The sequence below is a fragment of the Odocoileus virginianus genome, chromosome 4, assembly GCF_023699985.2.
Source record: "Odocoileus virginianus isolate 20LAN1187 ecotype Illinois chromosome 4, Ovbor_1.2, whole genome shotgun sequence".
In the NCBI taxonomy this organism is placed as follows: Eukaryota; Metazoa; Chordata; class Mammalia; order Artiodactyla; family Cervidae; genus Odocoileus; species Odocoileus virginianus.
Window position 1 is genome coordinate 16,416,577 of NC_069677.1, and position 15,077 is coordinate 16,431,653.

At 38.4% G+C, this 15,077-nt stretch overlaps 1 protein-coding gene across 5 annotated transcripts in view; it reads left to right on the plus strand.

Moving 5' to 3' along the window:
• Window positions 1-15,077, plus strand: part of ATP13A4 (ATPase 13A4) — a 121,911-nt gene that overhangs the window by 95,988 nt on the left and 10,846 nt on the right. For 2 of the 5 annotated variants that reach the window (XM_070466223.1, XM_020882595.2), the window contains exons 21-26: window positions 909-988; window positions 2,893-2,935; window positions 3,333-3,442; window positions 5,229-5,325; window positions 6,652-6,724; window positions 14,610-14,781. In XM_070466223.1, coding sequence (XP_070322324.1) covers window positions 909-988; window positions 2,893-2,935; window positions 3,333-3,442; window positions 5,229-5,325; window positions 6,652-6,724; window positions 14,610-14,781 — 575 coding nt within the window. The remainder of the gene's footprint in view (window positions 1-908; window positions 989-2,892; window positions 2,936-3,332; window positions 3,443-5,228; window positions 5,326-6,651; window positions 6,725-14,609; window positions 14,782-15,077) is intronic. The other 3 variants (XM_020882599.2, XM_020882597.2, XM_070466222.1) reach the window with 2 other exon arrangements.

A 15,077-nucleotide genomic window follows, 5' to 3' on the forward strand; every position in this document is an offset into this window, starting at 1 on the left:
ACACAGCTGAAGCAACACAGCAAGGGCAGGCCAAGGGTAGAGGAATTCCACCAGGCTTTTGATAGAGAATCTCTATACAAAAGAGTGTCAAACTTAAACCCATAGTGGAGGCTGGCAAGTTATATATATAAAATATCTGAACAAACTAGAGGATTATGTTCATAGTAAAGCAAAATGATTTATTTGCATTCAATTGCTCATTATCTTGGGTACTGCTGAAGAAAAAAAGAATGAAGACTTAAAGCTGAGTGAACTCTAAACTGAGTTTATTGCCAAGAAGAGCAGGGAGCATACAGCTGTAACAGAAGAATTTAGACTCTGTCAGATGGGGCTCAGGTTGATGAAACTGGTAGAGGTTTTTATCCAACAATCAATTAATGTTTCATAGCCCAAATTAGGTTGGAGATATCAGCTGAGTTTCACAATTGGTCAAGCCCAGATAGTACGGTTGAGTCAAAGGCTACAGATAATCACTCTGTCATCACTAGGTTGTTTTTCTGCTAGATTCAAACAATTTTTCCAAAAAGCAGTTGTTGCCTTCTTTTCTTCTTTTGGGATCCTGACCTCATTTTATCTTGCAGTTTCTCATACTCTACTGGTTTAAGGTTCTATTAAGCTCCAGATTTTTCAGGACCACAATCTCCAAGGCCCCTGAGCTAAATTCTTGTAGGTCATTGTTTTCATCAACTCTGTCTATTAAGTAGTCATCTTCACTGATTTTAGTCTTCCTAATCACTAACCTGATGACAAAGTCTCAATATCTGTCTTAAAATCCAAAGGAGGACTTCTTAAAAATAGTTTTCTCACTCATGGATATCATTAACCAGTTAGTGTTCTGAACACTATCAGTTATTTCAGGTATGACCAGCTGACATGATTAAAAAATTTCCTGTTTGCATTTTTCACAGATACTGATGAATGGAACCATCTTTGCAAGAATGTCTCCAGGGCAGAAATCCAGTCTGGTGGAAGAATTTCAGAAACTAGAGTAGGTTCTTTATCAATTCAGGTAGTGTAAAGTGCATACAGGCACAACAGGGGGAAAGTAAGAGGTATAGGAAGTCACTCCGTTGTTTAAGGCAGTGTTTGTTTGTTTTATGATTTCTTTCTTCTCTTTTAAAATTTAAATTTATTACTATTTTTAATTGAAGGATAATTGCTTTACAGAATTGGCTTCCCTTGTGGCTCAGCTGGTAAAGAATCTGCCTGCAATGCGGGAGACCTGGGTTGGATCTCTGGGTTGGGAAGATCCCCTGGAGAAGGGAAAGGCTATTCACTCCAGTATGCTGGCCTGGAGAATTCCATGGGCTGAATAGTCCATAGGGTTGCAGAGTCGGACACGACTGAGCGACTTTGACTTTCACTGCCAAAAATCAGCATGAATCAGCCATAGGTATACATCTGTCCCCTCCTCTTTTATTTTTATATTTTAAACATTTATATATTTGGCTGGGCCAGGTCTTAGCCATAGCACACAGGATCTTAGATCTTCGTTGCAGCCTATGGGTTCTAGTTCCCTGACCATGGATCTAACCCAGGTCCCTTGCACGGGAGTGCAGAGTCTTAGCTTTGGGCCACCAAGGAAGTCCAGGGCAGGGTTCTTAATGTGGCTACACATGACAGTCACCTCAGGAGCTTTGAAAAATTAGCCATACCAGGACACCACCATCTAGAGATTCTGATTCAGTTACTCATGTGGGTACTTGAACATCAGTACTTTTTAAAAGTTCCTTTCATAAGTCAATTTTGCATCCAGAGAATCCCACTGAACTAGAACATAAGGGCACAAGAAATAACTCTGGAAAGGTCATTTGAACTTGACTTCTGAAGGTACAATGAAAATGTACACTTTATTTTTATAAATTATTTTTATAGTTATGATATATGGGGGGATCCTATGACAAGAGAGATTTACATAACCCTGAAATATTAAAGCATTCTTATGCAAAGAATCCTGTCCATCCTAAATTAGAAAGCTACTCTTAATACAAAGTGTCTCCATTAACAGAATCCCATCATTTGGGATCCTTTATTTCCTATTAATGGAACTTCATGGAGTCTCTGAGGTTTTCTCTACCTGTGTTACTGGACCACACCCACACAACTCCAGCTTCTATTCACTTGATTCAGTCACCGAAAGGGCAAATAGTCCTCTCTTCTGAACATGGCTGAAAACCTCTGCAGTAAATTCGTTGTCTTAGCAGTGTGGAAGAGAAGTACAGCAAATTATGCAAATATTGTCAGATTGCTCCTACCTTAAAAAGCAGACTATCTTCATCAACAATTCAAGATAGCAATATCCGTTCAGCCTTGAAAACCTATCCTGAAATAGAGATATATTTTGTTTCTTCAACTTTTGATCCTGGCAGCCCATTTTTGAGTCCCTCAAGTGACTGCTGACACAGTAGATTTCCTCTCCAGTGACTAAACATTACCAAAAATGAATTTTTGTTTATCATTTTAGAATGCCCCACCTCACTGAATACTCATAATGCTTTGTAGGGGAGATGAATGATAGTCAAAATGGAAAATGATCAGGTCAAAGATCTAGATTTCCTGGTTTCAAATCCCGAGCCCTTCCCACCATGCCATACTGTCATATAATGATGCACTTCCTATTTTATAGCTGACAGAGTTGCCTCCTAGATAGTGAAGGGCAGGGTCTCCTTGAAGCACCTGGACTTAGGACAGCCATGTTGGTTTTCTTAATCCATTTCAGGAACTGCTGAGTCAAACTCTACTTTTGGTCAAACCAGACTGTTAGGGAAACTCCCTTAAAATAAATAATAAGTTTGAGTCTTAAGTAATAAAGCTTATTTTATCTTTTTAATTAGAGCAATTAGGTAAGATTGCTTTGATCTCCTCTATAATTGACACTTTGTTCCCTTTTAGTTACTTTGTAGGTATGTGTGGTGATGGAGCCAATGACTGTGGGGTAAGTAGCTGCCAATTTGGGGCCATCATCTTGTCCTCAAGTGTATTTGCTCCAAGCCCAATAAGAGATAGCATCTCTGGGGTTGTGTACCATCTCCACTCCTCTTGATGGAGAAACTGATGGGGAGGATTTGGGAAAGGTTTGGACCAGAGCCACACAATGACTCAATGACCAGTATAGACTGAATGGGGTAGAATTTGGCTCCAGATTCTGAACTTCTTTGGCTAGGTGTCAGAGTGACAGCTCTTTCTTATGTAGTAGGCAGAGCAAAGTATAATCATCTTCTGGCCAGAGCTTGGGCCTACAAACCACCTTGTAGCCAGATTAACTAGCCTTTCTTACGCAGCCTCAGGAAAGATGTTCGTCAGTAGTCAGTAAGCTGACTCTTTGCTTTCAGGCTTTGAAAATGGCTCATGTGGGCGTCTCTTTATCAGAGCAGGAGGCGTCTGTGGCTTCGCCTTTCACCTCCAAAACTCCAAACATTGAATGTGTACCTCACCTTATCAAGTAAGTAGGTACTTTCTTCCAGCATTGTTTTAACCTCTCTTTACTTTTAGGTGTAGATCCCTTTATTCTGCAAAAACCAGGGAAAATGTATGTCCCTGAGTGGAGAGGGTGCTTTGTGGGAGAAAGCAAAGATTCTACTTTGGAGTGGATTTACCTTCCGGGAAAGCAGTGGCATTTCTAGTGAAAATCACTGAATAGATTATTTTTAGAAGATTGGAATCTGGAACTTGCTGCTGCTTTGAAAATGTTAACCATACTCTCAGTATTGTTCTGAATATACCTCCTTAGATACTTTATTAATGGAGGATTTACAGAAACCCTCTCCTCCCTACCTGTCTTCCTTTCCTCTTGTGTCTTTAAACTTCTTTGGAATATCCTTCCTATCCCCAGTTTCCAGAATATTTATTCATCTTTGCTGCTTCTACTACAGTTTCCCGTGGTGCTTTGTTCTAATAGAGATGGTGAGCATTGTGGCTGCTTTTGATTATTATAACTAGTATGTGTTTACAGTTTATAAAGTGCCAGCCTGGAATTGTAGGGATGGTCACTATTTCTTTTACAAAGAACCTGAGGCTCTGAGAACTTGATGTAGCCAAACTCACTGCCATATAAGATTGAAGATTGTATTAGAATTAATTTTGCTTCAATGTGTTTTATGTACAAATGTCATACTCTTTCCACCACACTAAAATAATGTTTTGACTAGCTCCTCCCCTTTAAAAAAATGTATTCATGCACAAATATTTATAAAGCAGGGACTCAGTACCCAGAACTGTTGGGGGCACAGAGAATGCAGAAGCAAATAATCATTCCTTGATCTCACAAAGCTTTCTTCTGGTGAAGAAGCCAGGCAATAACACATGCACAGATAAATCAGGAGTAGTGTGAAAAGTCATGAGATAGCTGAGGTGGTGGAATCAGTTTCTTCAGATGTGGTTGTGTCGGGGAACCTTTCTCAGGAGGTGAGGGAGGAGGAGAAACCACCTTCTAGGTGGAGTTAACTACAGCAACAAAGCCCCAATACAGGAAAATGTCTGATTTGAGGATCAGGTTTTGGAATCCCAGGAAACTATTCCAACCAGAAGTAAATTTAAATTCTTCTTTTTTTCCCCAAAATGAAAGAGATAAAAGTGATATTTGATAAGTAATCTATTTTAAGCTTTAAATTTATACCACTTACTCAAAATCAATCAACAGTAACATAAATGAACAATCTCATTGATTCCAGTCTCTTTAAGTTGGATGCAAGCCTCATTTGAGTGTTCATATTATTTTAGCTCAGTTTTAGAAAAAGTTGGGACTGCCAAATGAAATTTGAATGAGATGTTTGCAAAACCCCTGAAGCACCTGGAGCATGAAAATATACCCCAAACCTGCAATCTTATTCAAATTCCTTAGTTCATAGTTGAAGAAACTGTGACCAAGAGAAGGAAAATGAACTTCCAAGTCACATTAGTGAATGATTATGAACTCTGGGACTATTTCTCAAGTCTCCTACTCGGAACTGAAATAATGCCCACAGACAGGACAAAAGTAACTCCATATCTGGGCTTCAAAGCTTGACCAATGGCCTGTGGACCTTGGACTGGAATTAGTCTTCATTGAGAATCTAGCATACTGACCACTGATTCCCACTGACTCAAGATTGTCCAGTCTGTTAGACAAACAATCAAATTATCAGGCTTTGATTTTTTCTTCTGAGCTCAGCTGAACAGCACAGGATAACTGACCTCATTTCCTCCTGTGATTTTCATTTCATTACTTTCTCATTTCTTTTCTCATGCAGGGAAGGCCGTGCAGCTCTCGTCACCTCATTTTGCATGTTTAAGTACATGGCTCTGTACAGCATGATTCAATATGTTGGTGTTCTGCTGCTCTACTGGGTATGACTTGGGACCTAGTCTCTTGGTTAGTGAGAGCTGAAAGTAGTGGTCACTTTCAATCTGCAATGCCTTTTAAAGAAAGAGTGCAAATAGGATATTTCAAGCTTCCTTGGTAACTCAGACGGTAAAGAGTCAGCCTGCAATGTGGGAGGTCTGGGTTCAACTAGGAAGATACCCTGGAGAAGGGACAGGCAACCCACTCCAGTATTCTTGCCTGGAGAATTTCATGAACAGAGGAGCCTGATGGACTATGGTCCATAGGGTCACAAATAGTCGGACATGACTGAGCGACTAAACACACACAACAACTAGCTTACTAAATTCCTGAAAATTTAGCAATTGACTTTGATGAGTTAGTACAAAGCAGCATATCACTGATTCCTTGAATATAGGGATTTGAAAATAGGCATATCATATCCCCCAAAGTACATAGATCTTGTGATAGCTTTTATTATTTAGCAAAATATCAAAGAAGAAAAGACATATCTAGTATTAATGTTCGTGAACTCAACCTATAGGCTTCTTCTATTGACTAACACTGATAAAGGGAATTCCACTCATGCTGAAGGTATCCAGATTCATCTCTATGTCTTACCCACTTGCTCCTGGGTTGAAGGTTTTACTTCTGTTATTTTCAGATTGTATAAGTCCTTTTCCTTTCAGTGATGAATGGGCTGAAAAAGGAGAGTCTCATTACAGAGACCTGGCTGTATTTTGGAATCCCAGTAACTCATTAACCTCAAAAGTAGAGTTAAAAGTAGAGATAATGGGTAATCATTATTGCCTTTTCACAAAGGGGTTGGGGGGCAAGGAAGCAAGTTCCTTGAAATCAATAAGACCTGAATATTTTTTCCTTAAGAATATCAGCATGCTTTATCAGGACTTCCTAACAACACCCAAGAATGCAATCATGGGTTTAGTTATTCTTACTTTCCATTGATGAAATTTTGGTAAGATCACCCCATTTCTCATTTACCATTTAGAAAGTCCTATTTTGTTGTGCCAGACCAAACTCCAATCTTTCTGATAACAAGGAGAAAAGAGAGAAAAGATGAATCTAGTAGGGTGAGGTGTTCCCCTCAACAAGGAGTGACAGAGATGCTCAAAGGACCAGCCCAGAAAGCACACAGTGGTGTCCCTACTGATTAGGGAGAAGTTCACAGACTTGTCTTTGGTACTCTTGATGACATGACCATGCCCCTGACCATATTGCCTTGGTCTTCTAATTGAAAATCCTATGTTGCCATGAGAAAATGAGTGCAGTTTATATCACATTTCATCCAGAAGGTTCTAACTTTTTTGAGCGACTTTCATTTTTATTTTCAGGAGACAAACAACCTTTCAAATTACCAGTTTCTGTTCCAGGATCTGGCCATTACAACTATTATTGGTGTAACAAGTAAGACATCTTTTAAATTTTCTTCTCAGAGATGCTCCCCTGCACCTGTGTCCTGCTCTCCCTGCAGGGCTGGTCCACCATGAGAGATGGTCGCTATAGCAGCAGTGATGCGTGACTTGTTCGCAAAGGGATATAGTCTGCAGGGAGAGAAAGACGAAACAGAATCTTCAGTTTTAAGTGCTGAAAGAAGGTGTCATCCAAGGAAAAGCTGGCTAGTTATTTTACTGTTTTTCACAAAATATAGAGCTTCTACAAAGGGTCGCTAAACATTTAAAATGAAAAAAAAGCACTTTGAAAATCAGGAACACTGACTTCTATGTGCTTTTAAGTATAGTTATGGCCCAAATGTGCCCAACTTATAGAAGCTAAATGGCTTTCATGGTTTCTATTTCCAATCCTAGCCTCTCAGGATTTAGAACAGAGATTAAATGTAATCTTGCCATTATGCTACCTCTCACCCACCACCTCCAACTATCAGTAATATATGAATCATCTCCCCAGTTTCCCTGATGTGAGATTTTTTTTCCCCAACCTGACCACTAACATCATCTTGACCATATTCTTTGCTTTTCTCTGTTACATATGAATGCCACCAGTTCCACTTGTACTTTTAACCCTACCTGCCCCTACCTCCTAAAGGATTTTGTTTCTGTAAAAAATCTTTTTTTCCACCATCAACTTTTCTTTGGTCTACTTGATTATTCCAGTCAGTGTATACATGTATATTTTTGTATCTTCTTTCTTTAAAGAGCTCTTGCATGACCCAAAATCCACCATAAGCTGCTGTCCCCTTTCCTGTCAAACTTCCCAAATTGTTGAGGAGACCAAATTTTTCCACTGCCATCTCTAATTCTACAGTCATTTGTTTCAATCAGCCAGATTCTAGCATTTGAGGGAATGGATTTGGATTCTGAACCTATGCTGTTGCTTGGTGGGAGGAGGTGGTTTCCTGGCAAATATTTAACAACCAGCTCTTCAAAAATTGTATATATACATGTATATACTTGGACTTCCCTTGTGGCTCAGCTGGTAAGGAATCTGCCTGCAATGAAGGAGACCTGGGTTGGATCCCTGGGTTGGGAAGATCCCCTGGAGAAGGGAAAGGCTATTCACTCCAGTATTCTGGCCTGGAGAACTCCATGGACTGTACAGACGATGGGGTCACAAAGAGTCGGACTCGACTGAGTGATTTTCACTTCACTTCATGTACACACACACACGCACACACACACGTATATATATGCATATGCATATGAGTTTGGGCTTCCCTGGAGACTCAGGCAGTAAAGAATCCACCTGCAATAAAGGAGATGGAGGTTTGATCCTTGGCTCGGGAAGATCGCCTGGAGAAGGGAATGGTTACCCACTCCAGTATTCTTGCTTAGAGAATTCCATGGACAGAGTAGCCTGGTGGGCTACAGTTCATGGGGTTGCAAAGAATCAGACACACCTGAGGGACTATCACTTTCATGCATACAAGTTTACTATAAGCTTTCAAGAAGAAAAATAAGTAGTGAACAATTTACAAATAATAATGAAATAAACACTACTCTTTCTTGCAAATTCCATTTAACCAGTTGATTCTCACAGAATGCTTTAACTGAGTTTCATCAAAATCTTGTATCCTTAGTCACTATACGGTTGTGATTGATGACTGAAATACTTCCAATGTGAATGTTGGTTGATGTTTTTCTTTTCCTGGATGAGCAAAACCACAAAGCCTTATGCTGAAACTTAATCATCGTGTGATTAAACTTTAATCACAGCCCATCAGTCATGTGAGCTACTCATTTGCTAATTTGACTAACAATTCTTGAAAACTGGAAGGTTATTTCCTGAGTTAAAGAACAATTGTTCATGATGTAACAGCTGCAGATGTGACCCCCTTTTAGTTCAATCTCCATTGTTAACTTCACGAACAGAGATAATGCTGAAAGGTAGTAAAACCATTAGGACATTATCAGTTTTGAGGATTCATTGTCTTTGTTTTTAAGATATTAAAACAAAGATACTTTACTTAATTGCTCTTTTATATAATTTTCTTTTAATAATGGCTGTATCTAATAACTGACTTTTGAACTTTGCAGCAGTTGGCTCTTGTGGTCTTATATGAGTGGCTCCAGCCACCACTGGCTGGGAGGGTCCACATTACTCACTCATTCAAAAATACTGGGGGGTGTAGCTCAGGAGCAGAGCATTTGACTGCAAAAATGCCAGAATATACACACTGCTGTGTGTGAAGTAGGTAAACAACAGGGGCCTACTGTATAGCACAGGAAACTATGCTCAATATCTTATAATAATGTATAATGGAAAAGAATTTGAAAAGTATATATGTGTGTGTGTGTGTGTGTGTATGTGTGTAACTGAACCACTTTGCTGTACTAGCTAACACAACACTGTCAATCAACTATACTTCATTTAAAAAGATGTACCAGTCTTACATTGCCCCTTCCACGTGGCTCCTGGTCTTGCTTTCACACTAGTTCTGCTATTTCCTCTCATACCTTCTCATCATCATATTAACAGCTATCACACCAACTTATCATTAAAAAAATTTGCTCAAAAGCTCTGCTTTCAGAGAACAGACTCAAGGAGAGTAACTATTGTGTACTGTCCACACCTTTGCTGCACTTCCTCAACACTGCTCTTGTCAAGCCCACCAAGGACCTCCCTGCTGTCAACAGTACTGATCACTTCTCTTTCCTCACTGTACTTGAATCTCTCAACAGCGCTCTCCTTCTTTAAAAGGTTTCTTCTCTTGGCTTTTGTGATGCCACTTACTCCTGAGTTATCTATTGTTTTAAAGAATACAGCTTCCCCATTTCTTTTGCTGGTCTCTGCTGCTTTGAGTGTGTGTGTGTGTGTTTTATGTGTGCTTAGTCGTGTCCGACTCTTGGTGACCCCATGGACGGTAGCCTGCCAGGCTCCTCTGTCCATGGAATTTCCCAGGTGAGAATACTAGAAGAGGTAGATATTTCCTATTCCAGGGTATTTTCCTGACCCAGGGATCAAACCTGCATTTCCTGCGTCCCCTGTATAGGCAGGTGGATTCTTTACCACTGGGCCAGCTACCTGTGCTCTGACTTTCAGAATGTTCCAAGGCTTGCTTGTTCTTAGGTTCTCTTGTCTTTTCAATCTACACCATCTCCCGAAGTGATTTCAACCAACTCTATGAATTTAATGTCACCCATATGATGATGAATCCCAAATTTGTGTCTCTAGCCTTGAGGTCTATACCAAGTTCTGGAAATGCGGCTGCTAAGCATCTAATCTTAGCTATTTAACAGTATGGAGACTTCAGAGGCCCAAACAGAACATTTTATTTCATCAGATCTGAGAGTCAACAAATTATTAAATACTTACTGAGTATCTGGTTTGTACTACTTACTGTAGTAGGCAATTGAAATACTTCAGTGGAAAAAAAATAAAAGTTCTTTTCCCCAAGAAATTTACATTCTATTAAAATAATGCCACAATCTAGCAAGTTGTTCAAATTGAAGACCCAGAGTCATCCTTAATTTTCCTTTTTTCTCCACCCTTACATATAATATATCTGCAATTCCTATTGGCTTTGCCTCCAGAAAATACCCTGCATCCCTGCTCGCCATCCCGTGCAGCTACTGTCACAAAGCCGTGTCTCCTCACATAAGGATTTCTGTGATAACCCTCACAATTGATCTTGCTTCCACTCTCACTGCTTTCTCCTCACCCCAATTTACCTTTTACACAATAGTGAAAGTGTTGCTTTTTACATATAAATTTTGTTGTCATCTTTTCTATTTCTACTAAATCTGAAATCTTATGTGATCCGGCTTGTGCCTGCTTCTCCAAATTCACCTCTAACCATATTGCAACTCACTTCCTTGTTCTAGACACTCTGGTTTTTCTGTCTTGTGAACATTGCCAACTGTGGTCACCTCAGCATCTATTTTTTTTGTGTGTGCTATTTTCTTTGCCTAAAATACTCTCCCAGTGGAACTGCCTATGGCTTTGGCTTTTTCTTAAGAGTCAGATCTTAGCTTAAATGTCACCATCTCAGAAAGGTCATTCAAATAGTGGCCAAGCCAGTTATTCTCCATCACTCATTCTGCTTTATTGTTTTCATGCTACTTTCCGCAATCTGAAATTATGGCATTAATCTCTGTTTTTATTTGTTTTTGCCTGCTTTCCTTCTCTCAGGGTGTACACTGCTTGAGAACAGCACCTTACCTATCCTGATCACTGCTGTATTCCCAGTATTTTAACAGTGCCTGACTCATCAAAGGAGCTCATTAAATATCTCTGTTAAATCTACCATAAGAACATTCCTGGACAGTCCTTACTGTTAAAGTAAATCCTTCACATCAAGCCAGCTCTGTCTCTCTGTAACTTTCACCCATCTCAGTTCTCAGCTCTGCCATTTGGGAAGACAGAGAATAATCTGATTTTTCTGCCGAAATAGTCCTTCAGATATTTGAAAACAGCTGTCATTTTCTTTTGTGATTCTTCTGTCGTCCATAACAAGCATTTCCAGATTTTTATCTATTTTTTGATAAATGTACTTGACTCTTTACTGTTTTTAGGATTGATTAATAAAGTTCATTGTGAAAATAAAATGGAAAACATTACAAGATATAACAAAGAAGAAGTTCACCTATATTCTACTATACAGAGCTAACCAATGAAGGCATTTTGACATATTTCCTTCTAATCATATATATGTATATACATATACATGTATTTAAATTATGTTTTTTATATTGTTTTGCATCCTGATTCTTTTTGTTTACCTTTATGCCCACTTTTTAATGTCATTAAATATTTTCAACCTTTTTGATTGTATTAAATTATACTTAATATAAAATTTGCCATTTTTACCATTTTAAGTATACAATTCAGGTACATTAATTACCTTCACAACAGTGTTCAACTATCACCGCTATCTCTTTCTCATTTTGCATCATCCCAAATAGAAGCTCTTTACCTAATAAGAAATAATTCATATTGCCCTTCCATCCAGTCTCTCATAACCTCTGCTCTACTTGCTGTCTCTATAAATTTGCCAATTCAAAATGTTTTGAATAAGTTGAACCATTCAATATGTGTCTCTTTGTTTCTGGCTTATCTCAACATAATACTTTCATATCATCTATGTTGTAGCATGCATTAGAACTTCATTCTTTTAATAGCTGAATAGGATTCCATTATATATATGTATATATCACATCTTGTTTATCCATTTATGTTGATGTGTTGAAACACAATTTTTTTTTTAATGTGTTGATCCTGCAACATAGCTGAATTCATTTTTTAACTTTAGTAGTTTTCATGTGGATTCTTTGGGATTTTCAAAATATAGGATCATATCACCTGTGAGTAGAGATTGTTTTACTTCTTTCGTCCATTTTGAATGAGTTTTATCTATTTTTCTTCTCTAATTGCTTTAGATAGAATTTCCAATGTAGTGTTGAATGGCAATGGTAAACGTGGGCATCTTTGTTTTCTTCCTGATCTTAAGGGGAAAGCTCTCAATTTTTCACCCTCGGGTGTGATGCTAACTGTAGGTCTCTTATTATATAATATATAATTATAGGGATTACATGTAATGAGCTAAATGTATGACAATCTAGTTGAATAGGTACGTTAACATTAGTAGCAGGCAAAAACTCTGCTGCTTTATAGCTGTCTCCTTTTATATGGTTATCACAAATTAAATCTTTATCCATTTTGTGCTCAGTAACATACATATATAATTATTTCTATGCATTTGTCTTTTAGATCATGTAGGAATAAAAAATTAGGTTATAAAACAAAATTGGAATAATATAGGATTTTATATTTGTCTCAATAATTACCTTTACTGATGTCAAAAATGAGTATGTCAATAAAGAGAAGTTGTTAAAAAGGGTTCTTTAAAAAGAATGTCGTTTTGCTTCATTTTAAAATTTTTATCTATTAATACCCTCCTTTTGCTCATATTGGAGAAGGCAATGGCACCCCACTCCAGTACTCTTGCCTGGAAAAATCCCATGGACGGAGGAGCCTGGTAGGTTGAGTCCGTGGGGTCGCGAAGAGTCTGACACGACTGAGCGACTTCACTTTCACTTTTCACTTTTATGCATTGGAGAAGGAAATGGCAACCCACTCCAGTGTTCTTGCCTGGAGAACCCCAGGGATGGGGTCGCACAGTCGGACACGACTGAAGTGACTTAGCAGCAGCAGTAGCAGTTTGCTCATATATTATTTGCCTGACTTTGTTTAGTTTTTTAAGCATATTAAAAATAGTTGTTTTAGAGTTTTTTCCCAGTAAGTCCAGTGTTTGGGCTTTCTCAGAAATAATTTCTGTCAGTTTATTTTATTTCATTAAATATTATAATGCTGTAACTCTGGAAATCAGATTCCTTCCCTTCCCTTGGTCTTGATGTTTTTTGTTTTGCTGCTTTTTGTTTTGGCTGTAGCAGTCCATTTATTTAGTAACTTTTCTGAACTGTTTTTCAAAGATTTGGATCAGTTGTCACATGTGGTCAATAAAATCTCTATTGCTTTAGCTTTTGTTCAACTAATATTTTGATAGAAATATCCATGAGTTGAATTCCATGACATGAACAAAGAAATACCTCTCCCAGTATTGCAGACTGGTTCTCTACTGAGGCACTTCAACACATTACCAAGCTTGTGCTGAGCTGAGTGATTGATTATTCAGTAAAAACTTAGGGTCTTTTCTGGTCTTTCCTGACCGTTCATTTTGGCATGCACATGACTTTCTACATTCTCCAAAGGCACGAGTACTTTTGAATACTATAATTTTCCAAATAAATGCTCCTTAACTTTTCTTTCTAAGCCACAAATGGTCATTTTATGTCTCAACTGCAATTTTTTGCTCCCTGTGACTGTGGGTAGCTTGTTAGCCTTACAGCACTTTCAAGGAGTGTATGCTGCTTTTCTGCCTTTACTAAGTTTTGTATTAGATGAAAGAGAGATGAATACCTTGCACAGTCCTCAGGTAGTCCCCAGACAGGTTAGAACAGACATACGTAATAACTTGTCTATAAAGTCTGCTTTCCCCTTCTATAACCAGGGACCAGGATCCCCTGCTGGGAATGCAGACAACCTTGTTCAAGGTTGCCAGTAAACTAAGGAGGGAGTTTAAAGGGCAGGTAAAAAATGGCACAAAGCTTTCCTCCTGTTTTTAAGCTATCTTTTTCTTGATTCAGTATCTGCTTGGTTGCTAGAGACTTTTGTCTGTTTTTCAGAGTTCTGACAAGGTTGGTTCTGACAGCTTCCTTTGTCTTTCAGTGTTTCTGTGGAGGGATGAGATCTTGGAACCACCTAATCTGCCATTTTGCTAATGTCATGCCTTATTTTGCCATCAGTATTTGAAAGCATTACTTCTTAGTGATTACATGTTGTTTCATTGTAGAGATGTACCATACTTTATTGTAAACAATGCTGTGATGAATATCTTCCTACATCTCTGTTTTTTTAGCTTAGGATAAATTTCCAGAAGTGGAATAGTTATGTCACAAGTTATGAACATTTTACAGTTTCTTCATATTTATTGCCAAATTGCCCTGCAGAAGGTATTTTTGTGTCAATTTATGTTTCCACAAGCAGTATATGAGAGTGCTCATTTCATCACTTCCTCATCTATTATTTAATAGTTAGCCTATTCATTAGGGGGGAAAAAGGTATCTTGTGGTTGTTCTATGTCTTCTCTTTCAAGAATTCCTCATATGACTTAAGTTTGCATACATTCATTGTTTTATTCCTTCCATTTGTGATATATTCCAATTTGTCAGTTTCTTCAAATATGTGGGACCAAGAAGTTATACCATACTTCTGATGAAGAATACAAAAATTGCCTCCTGTCATATACCATATAAAACCTGAATTTATTTTGTAGTGAATTTGAACGGTGCCTATCCCAAGCTGGTGCCTTTCAGACCAGCAGGACGGCTGATCTCCCCACCTCTGCTGCTCTCCGTGATTCTCAACATTCTTCTCAGCCTGGCCATGCAAATTGTGGGCTTCATTCTGGTTCAGAGGCAGCCTTGGTATTCCATGGGGATGCACAGGTATGATCACAGACTTAGATTCTCATGTTCCAATTTCTATCAAACATCATCTGGCCCATATGTCGAGAGGCAAATGGACCTTCATTCTGTTAAAGGTTTTGGCTTCCTTAAGGCCCTTGGCACACAGAGGGTGCATCTCTGTAGCACTGTTTGGTAGCTTCATTCATTGGTATTTCTCTTTACTCATTTTGTATGATAGTGAACTATGACCATCTTTTATATCTAAGGTGAGCATATATTATAGTTTAGCTAGGCAACCCTATTTTAAGCTTGATAACCCAATGAAATGGTTAATT